The 27160-nt window shown below is 40.0% G+C and overlaps 1 protein-coding gene across 1 annotated transcript in view; it reads right to left on the bottom strand.

Moving 5' to 3' along the window:
• Positions 1–27160, bottom strand: part of ADAMTSL3 (ADAMTS like 3) — a 367623-nt gene that overhangs the window by 65166 nt on the left and 275297 nt on the right. The window contains exons 12-17 of the mRNA XM_069983695.1: positions 24063–24113; positions 22907–23111; positions 21893–22040; positions 21698–21782; positions 14323–14612; positions 11688–11817 (exon numbers count right to left, since the gene is read on the bottom strand). Coding sequence (XP_069839796.1) covers positions 11688–11817; positions 14323–14612; positions 21698–21782; positions 21893–22040; positions 22907–23111; positions 24063–24113 — 909 coding nt within the window. The remainder of the gene's footprint in view (positions 1–11687; positions 11818–14322; positions 14613–21697; positions 21783–21892; positions 22041–22906; positions 23112–24062; positions 24114–27160) is intronic.

The raw sequence follows: 27160 nt of genomic DNA, 5'->3' as shown, positions 1-27160 counted from the left end.
TGGCATGCTATTTTATAAAGTATCATGAGGGACCGAAGAGGCATTTACATTACCTACCGAGTAAAAATCATGGTTAGTTGCTGTTTGGCACATTTATCGTGAACTGGTTTATGTTTTTTATAATTAATGTTGTCTTAAGGCAAACTTACTTCTGTGAAATTGTTTCATGCTTATATAATGACATTATCAGTCAAAATAGCAAAATGTATGCTCATTACCGCCACATTGTATAGAAGCTAGTTGGAGAAGAAAGATCTAAACTATACAAATACAACATGATTAAACCATGAGGGATAAATCCCATAGACATTACTTTCACTGCTATTAATTACCAAGAACAGATTTTGTACATTATAAATCAATGTTCCCTCTAAGTCTTTGTAGCTAGGGAGCGAGGCAGTTAGAGACCAGGCCACCATTCCCTCTAAACCCGGGGAACCAAAATAGATAATATCTTGCTATCTATCTATGTAGGGTCCCAAAGAGATACTGGCAGGGCTTTGTGTGTATAAACTTAGCAATGCAAATTAAGTGAAAGAAGTGTAGTCAAGGACAGCAAGAACCTCCAAGGTCCTCCTACTTAGAGGTTAGACAGGGACACAACCTGTAGGGCGACGTAAGATGACGTAAGGACTCCACAGCTTTATATTTTGACTAAAAGTCACTTCTGGTCAGGCCTATTGCAGAATTGCTTATACTGTACATGACAAACCAACCAACAGATTTTTAAAAAAAATGTAAGTCAAAAGAAAACTGATGCCCGCAGGATGACATACAACAGCATGCATTTTACCATCTATTTTTGCGTTTTCCCTTTGAATGGATACATTAAACTGAGAGCAAAAATGCAATGTGGCCCTAGCCTAACTCTAAGCCAATCAGATTATAGCCTGCACCATGGAGAAATGAATAGGACTAGAGAAAAGTGGTTAAAGCAGAAGAAAGAAACAGCTCTATGATTCCTCAAAAAAACATTCAAAGTTAAACCTGCCTATCTGTATTAAAGTACTGTGGCTCCATCTTAGATGTGATCCGACAGATCTTCAATAAGGGTAATTGTGAGCTATTTGTCTACCTCTATTAAGATACTTTTTGTCTGGTTCATTTTGAACACTACCATTAAAGGCATCCCAAACATTAAAAGTCAGGATACATACATAGGATGTGCTACAGGGGAACTACAGATATAAGCCTACCCAAACATAACCCCTGTTACTGTACAGGCCAATAGAGTGCGGGAGCCCTGGCCCAGCCACTGTGACCACTGTGACTACTACAACCCTTCTGTTTTAACAATAGGAAGAAGAGTGAGGATCGGGAGATGGAGGGGGCAAGCTTACATCCTAGCTTAGGCAGGTGACATACAATTTTATTTTATTTCTAATGGTGTCTCCAGCAAAATATTTTTAAAAAAAAGGTATGCCCATATAGCCCCTTTAGGTGCTACACTAAAAACTAAATTGATATTCTGGAAGAAAAGAATTGAACACCGTCATAAACCACTACATACTGTATTTTCTCACAGCACTCAAACCAAAGACGTGAAGGAAAGAAAGAAACTTTCACATTATTACCCAGCTTCAAAAGGAAAACCTGAAAAATGATTATGAAATGAACATGAAATCTTCCTTCAGGTTCAATAAGAAACAATTTCCTGAATGATTATTAAAAAGGCCCTTTTTGACGTCTGGCTTAGGAAGATAGACGCCTGTTGCCAGGGTATGTTTGAGGCTTGCCCTAGAGCTTGGATACGCTGCAGACCATTATATTACATCCAAAAATTTAAAGTCTAAAATAGCCGAACCACAGGGAACATGAAACTTGTTAAATGGCTGACAGTCTTAAAACAGTGACATTCATCATATCTTCTGCCCCATCAGTCATGCTCAACTAGACGAAAATATTGAACTGGATTTCTACACTTTATCATAGTTTTACAACTGTTCTAGAATTTCCTACTTCTGGCATCTGATATTGGAATCCTATGGCCTGTTCATTATGTGTCTGCCAGATGTAGTAAGTGTAAGGAATGCTGATTAATCTGCAACATAAAAAGGGTCAATAAAGAATTCACATCTTTAAGCTCTAGCTTCATATAAAGGATGAATAAGAAGATCGGCCACATTGGCTAGAATCAATAGATCTTTATATAGGTCTGGAGGGAAATGGAGAGCCAAGAAATTATTATCATGTAAGGTATATTGATGAGGACAGGCATATATTACTGAATTACAAAATACTGTATTGAGACAGAGTGAAATAACAGGTGGTAGTGATGGCAAGACGGGACCATCCATACCCAGGAAGCTCATAGAAATCATAAGGCCTCTTAGCAAAGTTTAGAATGGTCATCAGTCCCCACTGACCATTCTGCCAAATGCACGTTGATTTTATTGCATACTGAAAAAAAATTACCACCTTAAGGGTGCCTTCACACGTAACAGATCCGCAGAGGACTTTATGCTGCGAATTCGCAGTGAAATCCACTGCAGATCCAGTGCCATTCAACTCTATGATAGCACATACTCGCAGCATGATTGACATCCCGCTGTGAGTATGTTAGTTAACCGCCCGCAGCCCCGCCACCGAGAGAATACATTACCTGCTCGGTGACGCGGCTGCATATGATTGTTATATATATATATAAAGCTAGTGGGCACCACTAATAATCATGGAGTGCTAAACCAATGCATATAAGTAGTTCATCATCCTCTCAAAAGAAAAAAAGCATATGCACAAAAAAATGGTAGAACATCACAAAAATCTTTATTATAACACTGACAAAGGATACAAAATACCACAAATATATGAATGTACAGGAGTAGTAAAATGAGGTAGACAACACCCCAAATACTGCTCTACATTAAAAACACTAAAATGTCACCATAAGTCCTGCTGGTGTTCCAGCCGGGACTAATCTACCACTCTGACTCTGGACTGTATGTACAATAACAAAAAGCCAACATCTCTACCGAGACAGAAACCCGGTAAAACAAAATATAACCACAAAAAATGGAGAATAGGAAAAAAAAAATTGGAAAAGATCACCATATACAGTCCCACAGAATGAGAGTCAGATGGGATAAGAAATCACCCCACGCGTTCCGCCGTCTAGCAGCTTCCTCAGGGATGTGGGCAGTAAGGTGAGGGGCATAGTATATATACCTATACAACATGTGAAAGCAATTACAGATTAGATGAAAAATCATACCATGTGCAGGAAAAGCAAGCATCTCAAACATGTCCGGCGCCATCTTGGAAGAGCTGCACATGTGCAGTAGCATCAAGAAGCTGCCACTGAAGGCAGAAGTGTATGGGCTTCAAGAATATGGCAGCCGCATGTATGACTACAAAAGCGACTGAGAAGCCGGCGCCATTTTGGAGTAGTCACGCATGTGCATTAGCATTGGAAGATATTGTCATTAGAGGTAAAATTAACCAGACTACAAGAATATGGCAGCCGAATATATGGCTAAAAAAGCGACTAAATAGCCGGCACCATTTTGGAGTAGTCATGCATGTGCAGTAGCATTGGAAGACATTGACACTAGAGGTAAAAGTAACCAGACTACAAGAATATGGCAATCACTATACATATATAGAGAAGCCTGCGCCATTTTGGAGTAGTCACGCATGTGTAGTAGCATTGAAAGACATAGTCACTAGAGGTCAAAGTAACCAGACTACAAGAATATGGCAACCGCATACAGTATATAACTACAAGAGCGACTGAGAAACCGGCGCCATTTTGGAGTAGTCACGCATGTGCAGTAGCATTGGAAGACATTGTCACTAGAGGTAAAAGTAACCAGACTACAAGAATATGGCAATCACTATACATGTATAGAGAAGCCAGCGCCATTTTGGAGTAGTCACACATGTGCATTAGCTTTGGAAGACATTGTCACTAGAGGTAAAAGTAACCAGACTACAAGAGTATGGCAGTCACCATATATATATATATATATATATATATATAGAGAGAGAGAGAGAGAGAGAGAGAGAGAGAGAGAGAGAGAAATCTCACCCAGACAGCAGTACAATGATTACCAATCTCATTCAGTGTGACACTATATAAGGACCCTGGATCGTATGCCTAACTATGTGAGCTGCAAACTGATAACTGTCCATATGTGTGTGAAGCAAATCTCTCCATACAGACCAAGATACATTATAGCCATCAATGCTGCTAGAGGTGATATACTTATACAGGCCAGCATGAAATGGCCATCAGCACCATTCAAATAGTGCGGATAGTACAAATAGTATATTCAAAGAGTGAATAGATAGACAGTTGCTAACTGGTGTCGGCAGTATATATAAATGATCTGTATATCTGTATACGAAGTATCGTCGGCAATATTAATAAACAATCTGGTGCATGCGCAGCGGCGTAATAGGAAAGTATATCTAAATAAGAAACAAGTAAGATCGTGACGCCATTCATATTCAATAGAAACATATATAGGCTTGGTTCACACGTTGTAACAGTGCGGCTGTATTTGCGGCTGTAATTGTGCGGCGGTATTTTTGGTGGTTCGTGTGTATGCTTGGAAGTATAGGATATGCGGCTGCACAGTGCACACTATGTCTGAATCTACGGCCCTATCGTAAACGGACCCGTAAAAAATGAACAAGACCATTGTTTGCGGCTGAACATGCGGCCGAGGATTGACAGGCGGTTCGTACGGAGTACTTCAAAAATAGCCGGCAATGATGCCGAATGCCGATGCCTCTAATAGTTAATATATTAAATTACTAAAACACATTTTCTTTGTAATCAAGACACTTTCGTTGGTCAATAATTTATTTCTAACGAATCCATCATTTTGCAATTAAATATACTGTTAAAAAAATAGATATATAAATAAATGTATATTTATGTATATATTTATTTTTTGACAGTATATTGAATTGCACAATGACGGATTCGTTAGAATTAAATTATTGACCAACGAAACTGTATTTATTTCAACGAAAATGTGTTTTATTAATTAAATATTAATTAGTACAGGAAGCTCTATAAGCCGTTAATTCATATGCCGGCAATAGAGCTTTCTGTACTAATCATCACTTTACTTTAATGAAAACATCAAATGTTTCTTCTAATTATGTTATCACAATAGCATTATTAGAAGAAACATTTACAATTATATGTGCGCTCAGCTGATTGGCTGTTCGGCTGAGCGCACATATAATGAGCCGGTCCGCAGTACAGTGACTTCATTGTGCTGCGGACCAGCGAAGAGGACACATCGGGACATCGGATGGTGAGTATAGAGCTCTCCCCACCCCCTCCCCGGCACTGCACCCCTCCCAGCAAGGAAGGGGGGTCACTTAACCCCTTCCTTGCTGGGACGGGTGCAGTCTGACATCAGTCTGGCCCCCAGGGGGTTAAGGGGGATGCAATACATCCTCCCTTAACCCCTTGGGGGTCAGACTGTAAGCAGCGATCTGTAAAGATGCTGCATACTGTAAGGAGCACAACACCGCTCACAATGATGGGTGTTGTGCTCCTGTTTGTGTGTTTTTTGTGTGTTTCAGATATCGGTATCCTGGGGATTACGTCGGATTCCATGGACTATGTCGATGACCAGCGGTTGTTCTTTGAATTTTTTTAATAAAATGGTCAATGAGGGGTGTGGGGGTGTTTTTATTTGAATAAAAAATATCGTAAACTTGTGTCTTGTCTTTATTTCTTTACTTTATAGACTTAGTAGTGGAAGCCGTCTAATAGACGGAATCCATTACTAAGTCGGGGCCTAGTGTTAGCCGGTATAAAATGGCTAACACTAACCCCCTATTATTACCCCAGTACCCAATGCCACCAGGGGTACTGGGAAGAGCCGGGTGCCAGTGGTCCCGGAGCGTCAATATTGGCGCTCCTGGACCGGGCGGCAGCAGGCTGGTAAGATTTAGGCTGGGGAGGGCCTAAACCAATGGCTCTTCCCACCCTGGTGTTACCAGGCTGTTGTCGTTTGGTTTTTAACCCGGCTGGTTATAAAAATAGGGGGGACCCTATGCGTTTTTTTTTAAAAATAAATAATTAAAAAAAACCGCATAGGGTCCCCCCTATTTTTATAACCAGCCGGGTTAAAAACCAAACGACAGCAGCCTGGTAACACCAGGGTGGGAAGAGCCATTGTTTTAGGCCCTCCCCAGCCTAAATCTTACCAGCCTGCTGCCGCCCGGTCCAGGAGCGCCAATATTGACGCTCCGGGACCACTGGCACCCGGCTCTTCCCAGTACCCCTGGTGGCATTGGGTACTGGGGTAATAATAGGGGGTTAGTGTTAGCCATTTTATACCGGCTAACACTAGGCCCCAACTTAGTAATGGATTCCGTCTATTAGACGGCTTCCACTACTAAGTCTATAAAGTAAAGAAATAAAGACAAGACACAAGTTTAAAATATTTTTTATTAAAATAAAAACACCCCCACACCCCTCATTGACCATTTTATTAAAAAAAATTCAAAGAACAACCGCTGGTCATCAACGTAGTCCATGGAATCCGACGTAATCCCCAGGATACCGATATCTGAAAAACAAAAAGGGAGAAACACACAAAAAACACACAAACAGGAGCACAACACCCATCATTGTGAGCGGTGTTGTGCTCCTTACAGTATGCAGCATCTTTACAGATCGCTGCTTACAGTCTGACCCCCAAGGGGTTAAGGGAGGATGTATTGCATCCCCCTTAACCCCCTGGGGGCCAGACTGATGTCAGACTGCACCCATCCCAGCAAGGAAGGGGTTAAGTGACCCCCCTTCCTTGCTGGGAGGGGTGCAGTGCCGGGGAGGGGGTGGGGAGAGCTCTATACTCACCATCTGATGTCCCGATGTGTCCTCTTCGCTGGTCCGCAGCACAATGAAGTCACTGTGCTGCGGACCCGCTCTTTATATGTGCGCTGAGCCGATCAGCCAATCAGCTGAGCGCACATATAATTCTAAATGTTTCTTCTAATAATGCTATTGTGATAACATAATTAGAAGAAACATTTGATGTTTTCATTAAAGTAAAGTGATGATTAGTACAGAATGCTCTATTGCCGGCATATGAATTAACGGCTTATAGAGCTTCCTGTACTAATTAATATTTAATTAATAAAACACATTTTCGTTGAAACAAATACAGTTTCTTTGTTCAATAATTTAATTCTAACGAATCCATCATTGTGCAATTAAATATACTGTCAAAAAATAAATATATATATAAATATACATTTATTTATATATATATATTTATTTTAACAGTATATTTAATTGCAAAATGATGGAATCATTTACATTTAATTATTGAACAATAAAAGGGACTTTATTAGACAGAAAATGTGTTTTATTAATTCAATATATTAACCATGAGAGACATCGGCTATAGTGCATAGGATCGCAAACCCCGGTAATATCGATTCATGTAAACTGTTTCCCTGCTTTCCCAGATGCATCCAGAGGTGTTTGCATCACTTTCTTAACATTTTATTTGTTATTTTTAGTTGAACCAGATTTCCAAGCCGCATGTCTATTTTTTCCCACGGCCGGAGTTTCACCCGCACATTTACAGCTGCATAAAAAATACAGCCGCACAGTTACAGCGTGTGAACCCAGCCATAGGGCGGATACCTTACTGCCCACATCCCTGAGGAAGCCGCTAGACGGCGGAACGCGTGGGGTGATTTCTTATCCCATCTGACTCTCATTCTGTTGGACTGCATATGGTGATCTTTGATCTATGATACACTACAAATATATATATATTATATATATATATATATATATATATATATATATATATATATATATATATATATATTGTGACATAGTCCGGGGGTTGTTGCTGGATGGGAGGTATTTTCCTCTCAGCTTGTCTGGCTCTGAGGAATGCAGAGAGCTAGGTTCAAGGACTGGACTGGAGTTATTAAGCCGTTCCAGGTTTTTAGGCATTTCCCAACATACAAAGCTGAGCTGGGAGAGAGGGCAGAGAGAGGTGGTGTGTGCTCAAGTCTGGAGTACACCTATGCGATCTGTCTAGGAGGACTGGTTGGACTGTGTTCAGACACATGGACTGTGTACAAGGCAGCTGCTGCTGTAAGGTCTGAACCAACACTTAGAACTTCTGTTACTGCTTTAAAGGCCAAGCTGGAACTGCACTTATGTGTGATGGCAGCATGAAGGTAATGCTGGATTTTTGTTCCATTTGTTTTTGTGGTGTGAATAAACACTAAGATTTGAACTGTGAATTGCCTGTTTTCCTCTGTCTGCGACCGCTACCTAGCTATACCTGAGCAACTCCCCTACAATATATATATATATACAGTGGTGCCTTGGATTACGAGCATAATTCGTTCCGGGACTGTGCTTGTAATCCAAATCACTCTTAAACCAAAGCAAATTTGTTCCACACCCCCAAAACTTTTTTTTTAAATTCTGAACAACATGTAGAACAGATAAAACAAACAATGACAAACTGCTGAATATGTCACATTATAAGTTACTGTACAGTATAGGAATCTGAGGAGCAGGGCTGCTGTCAGAGGGCTGTGTGGTCACATGACAGCGATGGGGAAGGGGTGTGTGTTCAGCAGTGAGGAAACAGGAAGTGAGAATCACAGAGCTGTGCAGGAGGACAGAGTCAGAAACTTTATATACAGCATCTTGAATAGCTGAGTATAAGTGCAGGCTCATAGCAACAGTGTATATAGCTGAGTGTGAGTACAGGCACATTATAGCAGCAGTGTATATAGCTGAGTGTGAGTGCAGGCACATTATAGCAGGAATAAAGAGGATGGGAAACACAAGGGTGGACAGACACTGCAGGGAGCATGAAGGAATGAGCAGGGTATATGTGGGCACATAAATGCCGCACTGTCTGTCCGGGGAGAGAGGGGTTACAGCTATGAAGAGATTACCTCCACAGTCCTGTCCTCTGATGCAAGCCCCAGCCTGAAGTGGATCTGCCATGATTTGGAAGGTGAGGGAGACTTCCTGGGTCAGAGTACAGGGCTGTAGACCCTGCTATGCAGTCCATGCCCCTCCCCCACTCCCAGTCCCACCTATCTCTTAAACCAAAGCAATGCTCTTAAACCAAGTTACAATTTTGAAAACTTTGAGCTCTTTTTGCAAAACGCTCTTAAACCAAGTTACTCTTAAACCAAGGTACCACTGTGTATGTGTGTATATATATATATATATATATATATATATATATATATTTTTTTTAATTATTATTTTTTTAACACAATGTGAAAAGTTACTTCATTCAAACAGAGCACATATTATAACAGAATGTAGTCCATAAAAATGATGAACTAGGAGATCAGCTATACAGCAATAGGAACAAAAGACTTCCCTTCCCTAGCACGTTACTGTGTGCAGCTGCTCCAGACACAAGTGACTGCACATATCTGCTATATTGTTTACATACCTATGCACCATGCATAAAGGCCTTTCTTCCAATGCAGGGTCATGGACGAATCATCTTGTATTACTTTCAAGCTCTACACCTTTCAGACATTTCCCTTTATTGCTTTGTCTATATCTACATCCTGTTTGAAGAGGCAATTTACTTCTAAACTACTTTTAATCAATGACACATTGGAAAGATTTCCCATCATAGAGGGTGCCCATGGCTTTTGTAGCTCTGGCGGCCCAATACTTGCTGTACAGTATTACTCAATGTACAGTATATGGGATATCGCAATGAACATCTGTAAATTCATTATAAAATATAATCTTCTAGCCTGGAAATTTGTCAGTGCTGTGATCATTATTGCTTGCCTATGTTATGGCCATCTAGTAATTGTTTAACACAACAACAGTCATGTAGCGGCAATAGGTGTGAACTGCAGGAACATCTTTTAGTGTCAGAGCTGTCTTTCCCATTGGGCAGGGTAGGCAGCTGCCTGGGGGCCCATGACTCATAGGGGGCCCGTTTAGTATGCATTTTCAAATGTAGTTTATCAAAAGGTGTCTTGTACTCACCAGATGAATTAATTGAGAGGCATAAAGGTCCTCATGCACTTTACACTTATGTACGAAAAAAACTGCCGCTCGCAGCAGTCTTATCCACCAGTATAAAGTGTATGGGGGTCTGCTGAGACTCCACCAACAGATGATGTCAGTGAAGGTAGGGGTTTCCAGACCCCTTTGTTCTTAGAGAGGTAAAAAGCCACCAGAGCTCTCTGACTGCAGCATACTTCCTATACAGAACATCTGGTCCTCTAGGGGACCCTGAATACAGGTCCCCATAAACTTTGCAAAAAGTCAGCAGTACTGGCCAACTGTATAATCTGTATGGGGCCCGCTCAATTCTCATAGAACCAATGACGACAGAGGGAAGAAGGATTGGGAGTGTTGTATCTAAAATACTCGATCATTTTGTTCTCCAGAGGAGTCCAGCAGCAGCTTTTATTTGTATGGAGTGATCAGGAGTGATAGCTGTTTGGCAAATAAACATTTGGCTGACAGATATTACATGTGTATGGCCACCTTTAAAGGGAATCTGTCAGCTCCTTATGTGGTTCGGAGCTGGAGACCCCAGCAAATAGGGCATAGGACAATAAAGAAGACTATACCATTGATGGTGGTATTGTGCATTTGTACACTTATAAAGCTGCTATCTTCCATTTTATCTTAACAATTGTCGAGGCCGGCTGGGCCAGCCTCTAGATCCCCCATATTGGAGCCTAATCATCAGGGGCAGGGAAGGGGTGTGCTGGTGCAGTTCAGCCTGCTGCCTATGACTCTTTAAATCAACTGGTGCCAGAAAAGGCCAGAGATTTGTAATTTACTTCTTTTACAAAATATCCAAGCCAGTAAAAAGAGGAGTGGCCATTCACCATAACTATGCTAATGCCAGGAGGGGGAAAAAAACTCACACCCATTATTTTAGCCATGTGAAATGCAGCTTACTAGATCTGTAGTGCAATGTTAACATTTTTTATTGTTCTTATACTAATTTACTATACACTATGCTAAACCGTAGAATTAGTGAAAATACAGGCCTATGATTCAATATAACTTTTTGTTTTTTTTTAAGGGGTTGTCCAGCGAAAATCTTTTTCTTTCAAATCAACTGGTGTCAGAAAGTTGTACAGATTTGTAATTTACTTCTATTAAAAAATCTCAAGTCTTCCCATAGTTATAAACTGCTGTATGTCCTGAAGGAAATGTTGTTTTATTTTCAGTCTGACACAGTGCTCTCTGCTGACATCTCTGGCCAAGACAGGAACTGTCCAGAGCAGTAGCAAATTCCCATTAAAGGGGTTATCCAGCACTACAAAAACATGGCCACTTTCCCCCTACTATTGTCTCCAGTTTGGGTGGGGTTTTGAAACTCAGTTTCATTGAAGTAAATGGAGCTTAATTGCAAACCGCACCTGAACTGGAGACAACAGTAGGGGCAAAAGTGGCCATGTTTTTGTAGCGCTGGATAACCCCTTTAAAAACGCCTCCTGCTCTGAACAGTTCCTGTCTCGGCCAGAGATGTCAGCAGAGAGCACTGTGTCAGACTGAAAATAAAACAAAATTTCCTGCAGGACATACAGCAGCTGATAAGCATGGGAAGACTTGAGATTTTTAATAAAAAAATCTATATACCTTTCTGACACCAATTGATTTGAAAGAAAAAGATTTTTGCTGGACAACCCCTTTGTTTGTAAATCAGACAATGTAATTCAGACAGTACCTTGGAGGGCACAGTTTGGTGTTACAGGCTCTCGTCATTGCAGGTGGACGCATTGAGCTGTCACATAGTGAGCCGTTCACAATTCTTTTTGTGTGAATATGGAGGCAGGCTGCAATGGCTTCTTGTCTTCCTAGATTAAAGGAATACAAAACATAGGCATTTGATATGAAGGAAATATAATCAATTGTTCATGAATGGAGCAATGTAAATCCCATTTGTATTGCAGTTTGGGGAAATTAGAACCTCATGTTCCAAGACTGACAGCTGTGATCCACGCAACTGAGCTTTTTGGATGAGTTCACAGCTATCTCATTGGTAGTAAATTACACTTCTTTTGGTAAAAAGGTAAATAATGGTTTAATAAGAAGCAACATTCTGTATTCTCTGTTCAGAACCCCTAATAAATTTTATTAAGATGAGTAAATAGTGCAGCTATTCTCCATGACTCACCTGCATTTTTCCATTGATATCATTGATGCAAATCCTGGTCACCAGAACTAAAAGAATTATAGACCCTTATAATTGATCCTTATGATGCTATTAGCTCAAGTCATTAACGTCATAGTTGGGTCAAGAGCAGGGAACCTCAAGCCCTTTGGCTGTTGCAAAACTACAATCCATATCATGCCCTGGCAGCCAAATCCTTAGCTTGGCATAATGAGAAACGTTTATTTTGCAACAGCTGGAGGGCCAAAGGTTCACCATCCCTGATGTATAGCCATAATATAGACACAGAAATGCTGCCAAATTAGCGTAGGTTCAAACTTCATAATGGCCTTCCACTTGTGGTATATGTTCGAAAAACCTGCATGGCCACCCATGCTTTTGAGCGATGCAAAAAAAGTACACACTAAAAAATGTGCCAAATCACTTAAAGAATATGATTGGCATATCCCTTAGGTATGCATCCACTTTTTGTGTTTTTACAGTTTTGGGCTATGTTTACACTACGTAAAAGTACGGCCGTTGTTGCCATCAGCAACAACGGCCATACTTTATGCAGAGTGGAACATTGCCTTATCTGCTATGGGATCCTGTCCGGAGCATATACACACCGCATGCGCTCCGGCCAGGATCCCATGCAGACCCGCAAATAACTGACATGTCAGTTTTCTGCAGCCGGATTTTAGTGAATTCCGGACGCAGAAAGACCTGTCAGTTCCCACAATGAAGCGAGTGGCTCCGGCCGCTTGCTTCATTGTGTCCTATAGGGAGTTCTGATGCGGGTGCGCGCTGATGCGCCCGCATCAGAACACTGCGGCCGGAAAGATCATCTGCGGCCTGTCTAATACAGAGTGTGAACATAGCCTTGGGATATAAAAGACTTTTTTGAAATTTTTGTTTATTCCAGGTTTTTTGAAATTTATCAAGACCAAAAAATAAACAGTTCTGCCATTTATTTTATTTATTTATTTTTTTGCTCATCATATCTACCATGTTATATTTTAATAATTCAGACACTTTAATGTGCAGCATTTTTTAAAACATTTTTAAAAACTTTTTTAAACTTATTTTTTAATACAATTTAGAGCCAAGAGAGCAGTATGGTGTAATAAATAGAGATGAGCGAACCGGGTTCAGGTTAGAGTCGATCCGAACCCGAACGTTCGGTATTTGATTAGCTGGGGCTGCTGAACTTGGATTAAGCACTAAGGTTGCCTGGAAAACATGGATACAGCCAATGACTATATCTATGATTTCCACCTGGCCTTAGGGCTTTATCCAAGTTCAGCAGCCACCGCTAATCAAATGCCGAAAGTTCGGGTTTGGATCGAGTCGAGCATGCTCCAGGTTCGGTCATCTCTAGTAATGAACTTATTTAGGAAATAATGCCAACAACCATTGCTTCCTTCCTGCAAAAAAAGTCAGGTTCAACATATTTTCCCACTGGTATACTTTAAAGAAGTGCCATCACTTCAATCTTTGTACCCCAAATATTTTTTGTGGGGCCTCTAGGGTAAGGGCATTTATTTAAGAAGAGTTCGAAGAATTTTCTGGAAGAGTTGTCATTTTTTTTGTTTTGGGGGGGGGGGCACCATTTGGGGGGGGATCATAAAACTAAATGATTAACTTCTTAGGCTAGGTTCACACTATCTATGCAAAATACATAATATGGTTCTAATGGTTGTGGTGATACCAAGGATTTGTATATTTACATTTTTAAAACATCTTTCTAACAACAAACCTAGCAGTAAACTGATCTTCACCTTTCTCAGTCCCTATAGTATTAATGTTAGGACTGCCTACCTCCTAATATGCACACAGTTGGGCCCTGCTTCTGGCAGAAATAGGTGTGCTGTATAAAGATGGCATCAGGCCCTTGGCTGCCTTGACAATCCTTCAGCACCTGCTGTTAGGGCGCTGATGGCCATGGCATTCCTTTTGTCTAACTTTTTAGATGTTGCAGTTGCTGTTGACTGTGGCATTCAAGGGATTAATTGGCTGGGATCAGAGTTATCTGTAAGTTACTGTAACTCTATATATGAAGAGAAGAACATGTAAAGCTGACTAGTTTGAACTTTTTATTCACAGAACAGACACTTGATTTATGGTCCATATTTAACTTGGGGCAATGAAAATGACGTAATAATAAGGTAGAAAATTAATACATATGATTTTGCAGAAATCACTCTACCTCCTGAACAACTGCTGGAGCAGGCTGTGTACCCAATATACTCCCAGTCATACATGTCTGCTGAATCCTCTTCTTGTACTGGAAGCTCTACAGTTTGGTCCACGGCGTCTCCATGACATGGCGGGAGATAACATGCTCTTTCTACAACAGGTTTCTCCTCTTCACATTCTTCCTCAGGCAATTCTAATTCAGTCTGAGTAAAGGTCAGTAAAATACGGCACTTGACTTCCCTCACTTGCACTCCACGACCACAAGTGACACTGCAGGGTGACCAGGCTTCTGGAATAAACCTGTAAGAAATGAATAAAGCTTTATAACACCATTATACTTTAGGCACCTTATATGCAGCCATATTGTAAATCTACTTGATTCTGATCTGACTGCTCTACCTATAAGTAGTAAGGATGCATAAGGTTGACCTATTTATGGCTTAGCAGTTGGGTTCTACAATGGCTTGAATTTCAATAATTTAAAGGCACTAATAATAAAGGGACAGGACAGCCATATTACCTGTGACAACAGCCAGATACCCTATGTCCCATATACAGAGAATGCTAGCAACTTAGAACATTGTGTAAGATTTTCAATTTTTACAAGAAAGAAAAAGACGGATGTATATATATATATATAGATATAGATATAGATATACATATATTTATAGCAAAACATTACTTTATTTAATATAATATATATAAAGAAACACACCCCAAACCCAATATTAAAACCATTTAAAAATTCCCACCAAGCAAAAGGACCCTTCCAGAAATGGATATTAAGCTACTGTATATTTAAAGCTGCCCAACTTGTAAATGTATTATGTACTATGTAAACCAGTATACCTATATTAGAAAGTGCTAAGTTTATATAGAGCAACATGAGAAGAAACTGTGCAAGAAAAAAATTTATGTTGATAAAGTGACAACCAGTGAGCAGGGGTATAAAGAAATATCACATGTATTTATATATCACATATGGAGAGGAGCAATGGGTAGTAGTACATGAATCCCTATGTGTTTCTTCCCTTACTGGGACTTCCTCAGGGGAGGCCCAGTAAAGTCCCTATTACACTTAATGATTATCAGTACTGTTTGGCTAATTACCGACCATTCAAGTTGATAATCATTTAGTGTAATAGGACATGTTGAAAGGTCACAATCAGCCGACATGCCCAATGTTGGGTGATCGTAGTCTTTCAACATAGTTCCCTCGACAACAAGATGATAACAAAGTCTCTGTCCCACAGCTGGCACCTCAGCCTTCAGCTGTGGGGAAACCTGGCAATAAGAGTTTGGTTTCCCTGTAGTGACATTACAGAAGAAATACTGAATTAAATATTGACTATTCATATCAATAAGTTGTCAGTGTAACTGTAACTGCAAAAAATGAGGATCCTGAAGTAAGGGAACCCTCTATTAAGAAAGGGGGCACATAAAGATGAGTTTTCCATACTGGACAACCCCTTTAATATAATGAATAGCATGTTTTCCTGTATAGAATACTAATAGCAGCAATAATACAGAACTATTGACCAAGGGCCAGTTCACGCTGAGTAAACACAGCATAATTCTGCTGCGGACCTTTCCACCGCGGAATCCCGCCGTGCTCAGTGTGCTGCTGTAAGTGAATGAGAGGGCGCACGCTCATCCGCTACCTCTCCGCTCAAAGAAGTAACATGTTACTTCTTTGAGCGGAGAGGTAGCGGATGAGCGTGCGCCCTCTCATTCACTTACAGCAGCACACTGAGCACGGCGGGATTCCGCGGTGGAAAGGTCCGCAGCAGAATTATGCTGTGTTTACTCAGCGTGAACTGGCCCTTATTCAATAGATCTGTATTATTGCTGCTATTAGTATTCTATACAGGAAAACATGCTATTCATTATATTAAAGGGGTTGTCCAGTATGAAAAACTCATCTTTATGTGCCCCCTTTCTTAATAGAGGGTTCCCTTACTTCAGGATCCTCATTTTTTGCAGTTACAGTTTGCAGTTACATCTCCCACTATGTTGGACCTATCTTTTCCAGCATTAGGCTATGTTCACACAACGTGAACAGATCTCTGCACAGGTCTCTACACAGATCATCCTGGCTGGTACAGCAGTACCGGCCGGATGATCTTTATGGCCATAGTGTTCTGATGCGGGCGCATCGGCGCACGCCCAAATCAGAACTCCCCATAGGACACAATGAAGCAAGTGGCCGGAGCCGCTCGCTTGATTGTGTGAATTAACAGGGTTTCCTACAGCCGCAATTCACTAAATTGTGGCCGCAGAAAACTGACATGTCAGCTGGAGCGGCTGGAGCGTATAGGATGTGTATACACTTCGGCCGGGATCCCATAGAACAATAGGCTATGTTTCCCTCTACACAAAGTACGGCCGTTGTTGCTGATGGCAACAACGGCCGTACTTTTACGCAGTGTAAACATAGCCTTACACTGGCAACTTATTACTCTACATCATGTCACTGAATCCACTGTGGACAAAGCCTTATCGTCTGTGGGATCACGTACAGAGTCGCAAAACACTGACATGTCAGTTTTCTGCGGCCGCAATTCAGTGAATTGTGGCTGTAGGAAACCCTGTCAGTTCACACAATGAAGCGAACGGCTCAGTCTCGGCCGGTCTCTCACGTTGTGTGAACATAGGCTTACTCTGTTCCATCCTTTATTTGCTGTCAATGGACTATTTAAAAGACAGTCCACTATTAAGTGTAAAATTCTTGCAGAAGGAAGTGACATATTTCCTACACTAATTAGCTAATAGTCTCATAGTAACAAATTTCCTACACTAATTAGCTAATAGTCTCATAGTAACAAAATAGTTAATATGGTTGAAAGAAGACAAGAGTCCATCAGGTTCATCCTAGGGAAACTTTACTGTGTTAATCCAGGGGAAGGCAAAAACCCCAATGAGGCAGATGACAATTGCCCCATCACGGGGAGAAAACTCCCTCCCGACTCCAATGGGGATCAGAATAATCCCTGGATTAACGTATCACCGGAAATCTAATGCCCATAGCATGTAATATATTTTTCAAGAAAAGCATCCAGGCCTCCCTTGAACTTATTTAGTGAATTAGCCATAAGTAGTTTATGATAGTTGTGTTTTACAGGTTGTAGCTTTTACCTCAGTATGATATACATAAATGAATGTGATAACAGAATATGCATTTATTTCAATGCCATAATATTCTAGCTGTACCAAGCAATATCCCCGGTCCGGTTAAATTACCTACCAGGATTAATCAAAAATCTGGGAAATCAAGAGTATTTTGCATTTTAGATTTCTCCAAGATTTCACATCCTTAAAAAATAATACACAACGTTTTTGAAGTTATGTGCAACATAGAGGGCCCGGGGGGCAGCATTAAAATCATGATGGGTTTCAACTGTCATCACATTCCACAACTAAAAACAAAAAAGGTCAGGATCACATTTTTCTTGGCTCCGCTCTTCCAGCAACTCATATTATATTCTGCCAGTTGAAAAAAAAGCTCCTTGAATGTTGTACAGTTATATAAATGTAGGACACTAGCCGTGGTAGACCGCAAAGGCCAAGCTATTTATCTAGCACGAGGCTGGTTTGGCAAAGCTTACGTCTGTGCTTTGGAGTAGAGCCGTAGTTATTCCTATGCTGCTCTTAGTCACACAACAAGACCCACTCTAGACAGATGTAATGTACTGTATCGATGTGCTGAAATTACAGCAGATGCTGAGGCACAGCAGTGAAATTCCCTCCAATGTCTGAGAGATACAGTTCTCCAGCGCTTCGGCAGCTACACAGCATTCTTGTTCTAAGACCACAGCTCTGTTCTTCTCCAGTTAAGTAAACACATTCAGCTTGACAATGGAGGTTAAAAAAGTGTCCTTTCTAGGTCCATCACAGTGGGTATGATGGCATAACTTTTTTTAATGCATAGCAGTCTATTCCTTTCTTTACAGTAAACCACTTTTTTTTTAACAAATCAATAGGCTAATATGCCAGTGGGTGGCTATACATCTGCATATACTGGACCCTTCCATTGTAAGTACACATCAGCAAATATTCCTGACATATACCTCTGACATAAGGGTACAACAGAGCCTAAGACTGGCAGAAGGTTATATATATACGCAGAAAGAAGATATTAAAGGGATTCTTTTAAAATTCTTGCTAGTAAGAAGAGTCCTTGGAAAATAAAATGTCCCCATCTTAAACCCCGAAACCTCTCAATGCCACCACAGTGAAATTAAAGTACTGGACTGTGCCCATTCAAATGAGTGTATAGAACTGCATTACTTCCCATATTCACATTTGTATTTTAATACTTTTTTACCTTTGGATAAAAAAAAAAATTGTCCCAAAAGCCATCACGTTTCGATTTCACTATGAGAAAGATCTCATTGCGAGATCGAAATGTTGCGGCTGTTGGATTAAATAAACCACTTTTTTGCACGTATTTTGGAGTGCTGTGGTGATCTATATACCAAAATTAATAGATAGATAGCAACAGATTTATTGCATGAACACAGACAAAGCATGCATCAGATATAAAGGGAACTAGCTAATTTACAAACGTTAATCAAAGGCACTTTCCATGACTTGTGTAAAAATGTTCCTACTTTAGTTTATATGTATTATCCACATATATATGTAGCGTGGCCTATTCTTAAAAGGCAGCCATATTTTCTCTGTTCTTACCTTGACCTCTATTTTCATCCCCTGTCCCCTCCTTGCTAGTCAACACAGCTGTGTTGACTCATAGATGGCTATGTCCAAATAAAAGTCTGTAATAAAGACCTCTATCTGCAAGTTTTAAACTTTTGGTATAGTAGTAGTTGTGAACAATGAAGGGTCATCGCCCGGCCAGTCAAACATAATTTAAGTGAATGACAGATAAAACTGCATCCTGCGAATGTGTATAGATATTAGGTACACAATTAATACAGCAATAAGATTGTATAAAGTGCATATTCCGCACACAAGGACTATAGAGCCAACTCATTAAAAGAGTTAATAGAATCAATGGAGTTTGGAGACAATTCATTAATGGAATTGATGAAGTTTGTAAACCAGGGGTCCCTTGGTGGGGATCTATCATAGAAGGGAGTAGCCACAAGAGTATTTCTCTCTGGAGGGCCGGTCATGCTGAAGTATTACATGAATGCCATGCTGATTTCATTGGGTACCATCATTCCCTTTTGTGATATTGCAGGGAGATGGAACACATGCGGCCAGATTTTTCTCCGATTAATTTATTTGAAGTGGATCCGTATAACAAAGAAAAATACTATAGCAATGGTCAACCCCTTTAACAACGGGCTTTTAGAGAGCAGACATCCAAAAACTGCAACTCTTCAATGTGAGTGTTGTTTGAAGACAGCTTCCTAGTGGCACCAGGCCAAGTCTAATCTAGTAATCTTAATTGCAAAATGAAGAACATTAACTGGTCAGGGTCACAAAAGTTTGAGCAAGATCATGCAACTTTGCCACCTTGACGCAACAAAAGTAGCTTGACTACTGCATGACTATAGTACAACACTTAAGGCCCTATTCCACGGGCTGACAATAAGGAGCAAAGGAGCACTGTCAGCAGCGAGCGGGTGAGTCCGGGGAGGGCCGGTGGGAGCTGCGGGGGGCTGCCCGGGTGATCGCTGATATTCCACGGAGTGACGGCAGCAGATTGCTGCTATATAAGTCATTTGTCTTTCAACATGTTGAAAGACAAACGACTTCAACGATCAGCCAACATGAACAATGTCGGCTGATCGTTGCCTCCTATTCCACGGGATGATTATTGTCTGTAAAGGCCGATGTCGGCCAAATACGGCCAATAAATGTTTAGTGGAATAGGGCCTTTACCATATAGTTCTATAGTAATGCATCATTGCCAGGAGTTAAAAATATGTCACTGCCAAAATCAGTTGTTAGTTACAGTAAGTAAGGGTCCATTTACACAGAAAGATTATCTGCCAAAGATTTGAAGCCAAAGCCAGAAACAGACTATAAACAGAGATCAGGTCAGAAAGGAAAGCCTGAGATTTCTACTCTTTTCAAATCCATTCCTGGCTTTGGCTTCAAATATTTGTCAGATAATCTGTCAGATAATCTTTCTGTGTAAATGGACCCTTATGGTGCATTTACACAGACAGATTTATCTGACAGATCTTTGAAGCCAAAGCCAGGAACAGACTATAAACAGGGAACAGGTCATAAAGGAAAGACTGAGATTTCTCCTCTTCTCAAATCCATTCCTGGCTTTGGCTTAAAAAATCTGTCAGATAAATCTCTGTGTAAACGCACCATTAGGGTCACACTACATTTTTGAATCTGTATCCGTTTTAGTAAGTTTAATTTTGACGTACAGAAAAATGTGGTCAACCACGTCTTTGTGTACATAAAAAAAATAATCATTTTTTTTTTGTATAATGTAAGTCAATGGAGAACCGATACTGCAGGATGGCATACAGCTACATCTATTTTTACCATCTGGTTTTACAGCTTTTCTCCCTCTTTAAACATTTGCATTAAATGGACAAAAATTCAGTGTGGCCCCTAAGACTGGTGCATAACATTGGCTATAACAATGGCATCTGTCAAGGGGTGGGATGTATTTGGCAAGTGAACTTGAAGTGTTTGGTAGCAGGAAAAATGGACAAAAGTGAGGATCTGAATTTATCTCTGTCAGAGCATCTCCAAAATGTCAAGTCAGTGGTTAGTACCTACCAAAATGACTCCAAGGATCAGCAACCAGTGAACCAGCTATGGAGGCGCCCAAGGCTCAATGATGCCAATGAGAAGGAAATTGTGGCACAACTCATTGAAAATAGTACTGCTTGCTATAAAAGAATAGTGTCAGGACACAAAATATTCCACAGCTTGCTGTCTATGGGGCTACAGAGCTTTAGGACGGTCAGGGAAACTAATTGTCAGTAGTGGAACATGTAGCAATGGAAGAAGATGGTCTAGTATAATGAATGACATCACTTTTTCTAGTGCATGCATGAGTTTTTTTTTTTTTTTTTTTAAGTGATGATGGGCTGCTTCCAAACACCTGATAGGGGGAGCTAAGTTTTGAAATTGATAAAGCTGTGAGGGTTAAATTGGTTTCAACCACTACATAGTATTGTAGTTTGACAATTAAAACAAATCTTCGAGACTCCCTTTAACTCTTTTAAACTAGATTACAATACCTCTAAATTATTACTAAAAACGTAATATCTTCCGTACCCTAAATTCTTACAATTCCTATTTCTATCACCAATTCGGCTGCAGTTCAGTAAAGCATACAGAGAGGCTAACACATTGTACATTGTTATTTTCTGAAGAAAAGCAAAGTTTCTACAGAATGTTCTAATCCTGCTGAGATTACCGGGATAAACAGAAATTCTACTTACGTTGGCTGATCTGATGCTGTTCTAGTCTCCTCTAGTTCCTGTGCTTGTTTTAACCACGGATGCTTGGCTTCCACAGGGAACTTTTCTAGCAGACAAACAGAATGCGGCACTTCAATGCATAGCAGACAAGTCACCTATAAACCAAACTCAGAGAAATTATGAGCTTATTTAATGGGAATGAAACTGCTGTATTACCTCTGGGCTTATAGCATGGCACTGGTACAATGCATTCCTCCTTTATATGTGGCTTCAGCTGAGGGTTGCAGCCTCCAGTGTGTTGTCCACGGTGATCATTACATAATACTACCCTATAGCGCAAGCCTCTTCCACATGTTACTGTGCACTAAATGAAGAAAAATTAACCATGGTCAATACTGACTATGTATCTACTGTATATTTTGTGATTTTCTATGCATAAATGTGAATATGAATGTGGTGAAAATGGTTTCTAAAAAGGAACCTGTCACCAGATTTATGGCCACTAAACCACTACAGTGACTTCATACTTGGCATAGCTTTCTAAACTTTTCTAAAAATGTTCTTATAAAAAGTGTCTGTATTAGTACTACGCATAAAAATGACTTCTAATGCCCTGCACAATGGGTGAGAGTTATCAAACTGGTTTAAAGTAGAACTGGCTCAGTTGCCCCTAGCAACCAATCAGATTCAATCTTTTCAATCTTTACATATTCTCTGGAAAATGAAAGATGGAATCTGATTGGTTGTTAGGGGCAATTCTACTTTAAACTAGTTTGATAAATCTCCCTCACTGTATGTAAATTACATGAAAAAAGTCACGTGGGCGGTCCCAGTCTCCTTAGCAGTCAAGCAATCTTGGCTTTACTGATGTCCTTAAAACTCCATTACAAACCAGATTTGGTGACATCCAGTACATTAACAATAGACACAAGCACTTTAAATAAATGCATGTGCTTGATGCCAGAACTTTAATCAAGTCAAGGCTTTATGACTGCTCAGGAGCCAGGACCGCCCACATGACTCTTCTAATTTACATATATAATGTGCCACAACAACACTGTACATATGGCAATAAAAGTTGCACTCTTTGTTTTTAGTTTCATCAGGGATGAATCAACATATGTTTATATATTTGGTATTATTGAGGTAAGATTAATATTTTTTGGCATACGTTTGTTTCATTTAATTTGTTACATTGAATTACAATGACAAAGTGTCAGTACATTTTACCTGTGACCATTCCATAGCCATCCACTTAGGACAATCAAAGAGGTTGCAGGTCTGCATTACAGCTGGCTTGGGGGCATACATGCACTTCCATTCCTCTACCTGAAGAATCTCTCCATGCATTGTTTCCTCTACACATACAATGCTACGTCTCTGAATGCCCCCTCCACAGGAAACTGAGCACGCTGTCCAAGGATTATGTTCCCACCTACAATACACAGTCATAGAATGTAAATTGACAGTGTATACTGGTAAAATATAGGATTAGGTGACTAAACTACATATGGAAAGTATTTTATACATATATGCTGAGCAAGCTGAGTCTGTGTTCACACAGTGAAATTTTACCAAATTTTTTCAAGATTTTCATGAAACTGTGGCAAACAAAGATGCAGGGTTGGAGCTCCATTGTGCTCATATAGGGTTCTCTAAGTTTTATTTCTATTTAATTCTTATTCATTATGATTGAAAGAAATCTTTATGGTGTGCTGAGCCAGATAAAGAAGAACAGGAAAGAGAATGTTCCTAGAAGATGCCCCCTGTGAGTCACTGGATGTAACTGCGGTGTAACCTCTTATACTGTCTGCAGAGCCTTTATAAGGCTGGAATCACCATCTACATGGGAAGTGCATGGGGTAATAATGGTCTGTGCACATTGGTGTTTATTCAGTATCAGTAAAGATGTATTATCCAGTCACTATATAGTGGTAATGGTAGTTGTGGCAGAATTATATTTCCTTTGCATAACTGTGTTTTTAGAGTTGTTAATCTGTGTATAGTATGTTTTATTTAGTCACAGTATGGTGGTATTATTTAGTCACCACAGTAGTAATATGTTTTTCTGGTGTGGAGGAATAATTTATTTTTTTAAATCCTAAACTTTAAAAAAATTCTTCTTATGTGTCTAGTGAGCAGGGATGCATACACTGTATGCATTCACACTCTCTTACATTGACAGAAAGGTGTGTTTGGCGGGCACAATACCTTGCCATGCCCTGGGTGCTGCCAACCCATGCTATGCCTCTTCCTATAAAAATATTTTAGGTTGACAAGAAGGAGAACTACATTGTACATTAGCACATGATGGTATGTAGAAGAAAAGGTGTAGGATGATGTTCCTGGGTCAGAGAGAGGCAGTAAAATTTCTATTGCTACGCACCTTGGCAGGGGCTGGAAGTGGTCATAGGGCATTATCTCTTTGAATCCATCACTGTAAACATAAATGTAAAAAGAAGTGTGACGTAAAAAATGTGACGTAAAAAATATGTTCCTGTATAAAATAAATAAATATATATAAAAACACATAATTTCATAATTTGACATTAGATTCATGGAATGCTATCATAGTAACTGCGGTCCTAGGTTTGAGTTTCCTCTCATACTGATTGGTCAAATTGCAATTGGGACTGTGAGAGCCAACTGGAGCAGAGACCAATGTGAACAATGATATCTCTGTACAACACTGCAGAATATGTTGGCACTATACAAAAATGGAATTACTTATTATTAATCTTTATTAGATTTCAACAAAATCCCTGCAGAGGAGAAAACAGCCATGTTCAAATATACTTTCAATATTAGCCAAACTATAACCCACAACATGATTTTATATAAGCCTTGTGTGGGAAGCATTTTTCTTTGATCTTATCACATCCTGGGACAATGTTGCTTTTGATGTCTACAGAAAGATATTGTATTTTTGTTTCTTATGATTTTTGCCTACAGTTTAACACGGAGTCAAGCTGTCAGCATTTTCAAGTCTCTCCTGGAATCAGAGCTGGCGCCACAAAATTAAACCTCTGCCAATACGATCGCTGTATTTTTTGACTTGCTGCTGGCTGTGCTGTATTATTTTGTGGGTATAACAGTTTCAACTTTTTTTTTTTTTACATATTAGAAATGTATTAATGAATCATTCTAGGTATATTCTGAACACCATTAGGGCATACAAAATTTCAGCAGTGCAAGAAATAGCCAGAACTGGGAATGGACACAAACAGAGTGGGTTGTAATAGCAGGGGGATTGTTTAAGTTGATTTTGCTGTTTTTAATGTATTGATTATCTAGCACCAATGAATATTCCACATTGCTACACATACAGTATTCACTTACATCATCCCTGTTCCTAGCAGAGCTCACAATCTACATTCTCCAACATACAGACACACACTATCATTACAATTCCTTATAAACCAGAACAACCCATAAAGCACTGGAATATAAGTACAAATAAACACAAAGTAAACTCATCACTATTTCACTTTGTGCCACAACAAAGCACATGGATGTTCAATTGTTAATGAAAAGCTGTATAGTGTTCTTACAATCTTGCAGTAATAGCATGAGATGTAAAATTAAATCTATGGCACTTTTACAGTAAATATACCATCAAAGTTTGATTATCAGGTGACAGTAAAGGGTTAACAATCAAAACAGCCAAAGTGGATGTGAAAATCTGCCATCCCTTTCTTAAGTAGACACTTGAGGAAGGTGCCAGCCAAATGCTTTGGAAGTAACAATGGATTTCACAATGGTTGATCCCTCTTCTTCCCAATATCCCCCATTGGGGGACAGCTGTAAAGCCCTGTATATGATATCTCCAGCCACCCTTTGCTTTTAGAAAACCTTGCACACCTACTGAAGATGAACTGGGTGGATGCAACTCAGAAAAAAAAGGTTGACTGGTTGCTGAATGACAAGGACAACAAACTGAGCAAAGAGGTGAGGAGAACATGCCAGAAGACTCCAGAGCCTGTGCTTATAAATACAGGCAGACAAGCGCATGCCTGCCACCAGAGGGAGCCCAATCCTCCAGGAGGGCAGCTCAGAACAAGATAAGCTACCAGAAGATAAGATAAAGGAAGAAAGGAATACTCTACCCCCATTAATAAACTCCTAAGAACATATAGTTTACATAAAAATGGACACCATTACACAAGGAATAGACACTCTATTTTAGTTTATTGTTTGATTTCTTGTTCTCACTTTCTGGAAACAGTAGACACACTCTAGGGTGTAACCTGATATTGCAGCCATGATGTTAGTTACTATGGATCCTGATCCCTACCTTGAGCATTTGGAGGATTTCAGGATAATTTACTTGTATAATTTACTTGCGGTGCATTGACTCTCCTGACTGGAGTTTTGAGACTTTCACACCCTCTTGGGTCCCTTTGGCACAACTCTACTAACGTCTATGTCCCAGGGTCTAGTTATTGAAGCCACATACCGCTAACTGACTTGGTTTTGATAACTATGTTTCCATGTTTAAAATAATAAACACAGCTTTGAACAGCAATTACTGTTATATGTTATATACTGTTGTATAACCACCTCTGTGGCCATACACAGTAGCCACACTATCATCATAGGAATGAATGAACAGATACACTATCAGGATATATGTATGGCACTCGATTATAGTTGTTGAGATTTTGCTCTCAATCAACATTTAGGAAATCTCAGGATGTATAAGAAGCTCACGTCTTCAACCATATTGCCATTCAGTTCCTGTACTGTGCAATTTATCATGAGACTCAAAGCCATATTTCTTCTAAAGATTAGTAAATTGGATGAAGGCTTAAAATAAAGTTAAAAGTCAAAAAAACTAAGCAAACCCTCTTTCATCATGGCTTTTCTTCATCTACAGTTTCTGTTTTCTCTGCCTCTCCCATCTGATGCACACTTCCCTCTGTGTACTGACAGGAAATTATGGATTCAGTAAAGTCACAAAATGGGTGGAGGATCTGACACACGACAGAGGGAACACTTAGCCATGGCTGCAAAAGATTGATGGGGCTTGAAGTTCTGTTCTGTTAGAGCTGCATTGACATGGGATTTAGTGGCCTCCGTCTTGAGAGGAAACAGCAGTCAGTCTGGACATCTGATTACCTAAAATTCTGCAAAAATTCTAATGAATGGGATTATAATATGGTTTGACTAAGCAGCCATGCGTGTTTCCCAGCAGACAACAATGTTCAGACAGGGGTGGTCCTTCTTCACAACCTCCATGTAAGAACTATTTACGCCTTGCACTTTCTCAGTCTGACCACATGTGTCAGAAGTAATGGCTCAGGTGCGTTGAGTGTGGAATTAAAGAAAAAAATCAGGAAGTGGAAATATTCTGGAGTATTTCCTCCACTGTTTTTGTGTCAGACTCTACTTCCTCTCCAGGTTTTCAGAATCCCGCACAGTGACAGGCAGCATACCTCCAGGTAGCACAGATTACATCTACTCAACCACATCACAGACCTGATT

This window comes from Dendropsophus ebraccatus, chromosome 1, assembly GCF_027789765.1.
Source record: "Dendropsophus ebraccatus isolate aDenEbr1 chromosome 1, aDenEbr1.pat, whole genome shotgun sequence".
In the NCBI taxonomy this organism is placed as follows: domain Eukaryota; kingdom Metazoa; phylum Chordata; class Amphibia; order Anura; family Hylidae; genus Dendropsophus; species Dendropsophus ebraccatus.
This window is presented reverse-complemented; position numbering and strand designations above follow the sequence as displayed.